General features: G+C 72.7%; 1 protein-coding gene across 1 annotated transcript in view; it reads right to left on the bottom strand.

Moving 5' to 3' along the window:
• The window catches only part of LOC103253907 (endothelin-converting enzyme-like 1), a 7194-nt gene extending 6728 nt beyond the window's left edge, over positions 1-466 (bottom strand). Inside the window, 2 exon segments of the mRNA XM_008052113.2 lie at positions 6-102; positions 104-466. Coding sequence (XP_008050304.1) covers positions 6-102; positions 104-466 — 460 coding nt within the window.
• Positions 467-765: the final 299 nt, after the last annotated feature.

Below are 765 nucleotides of genomic sequence, written 5' to 3' on the forward strand. Positions count from 1 at the left end.
CTCGCCGATGGCCGCGATGGTGCCATGGGTGAGCTTGTCGTCGGGGATGGCGTGGCGCCGCAGCCAGCCGCCGCACGCGAACGAGTAGAAGTCCTGGCACGGGGTCGATGCTGGCGTCCAGGTTGGCGGCCAGGAAGCGGGCGGCGCGCGCAAAGGCCTTGCGCTCGGGGCAGCCCTCGGGACAAGCGCCGCCACCCGCAGCGCTCGGGCCCAGGTACTTGAGCGCCAGCATGGCGGCCAGGATGGCGCACAGGCCGGCGGCGAACACCAGCCCCGACAGCAGGCACACCTCGCGCCGGTTCCAGCGCGGAAGCCCGGCCCGGGCCCCGGTGGCGCTGCGCCCTGCGCCCAGAGGGAAGCCGGGGGGCAAGGAGGCCCCGCGCGAGCCCCCCACGCCGCAGCGGCTCATGTACTTGACCTCCTGGAACTCGTCGTAGTGCGCCGTCATGGAATACGGGGCCTCCATGGCGCCGAGGCCGCCGCTGCGCAGCCTTTGGCCCCCTGGGCTACAGGATGCGCACGGCCGCCGGCCTCCTCGCAGGCTTCCGCATGGCCTCAGGCCGCAGCTGCGGGAAGGCAGAGGCAGGTCAGAGAGGCTCCGCAGCCCGACGGGGTCTGCAAGCACGGCGAGGCCAAATGGAGGCTCAGGTGTGGAGTCCCACAGCGCAGGCCTGGCCCTCCCTCAGCCACCCCGGAGTGAGGGAAGAGGCGGGCTCGGCGTGGCTACCACGCCCCGCGTGCACAGTGGAGTCTTTTATCCTGCCC

Source organism: Carlito syrichta, unplaced genomic scaffold, assembly GCF_000164805.1.
Source record: "Carlito syrichta isolate Samal-C Ts95f unplaced genomic scaffold, Tarsius_syrichta-2.0.1 Scaffold256582, whole genome shotgun sequence".
NCBI lineage: Eukaryota > Metazoa > Chordata > Mammalia > Primates > Tarsiidae > Carlito > Carlito syrichta.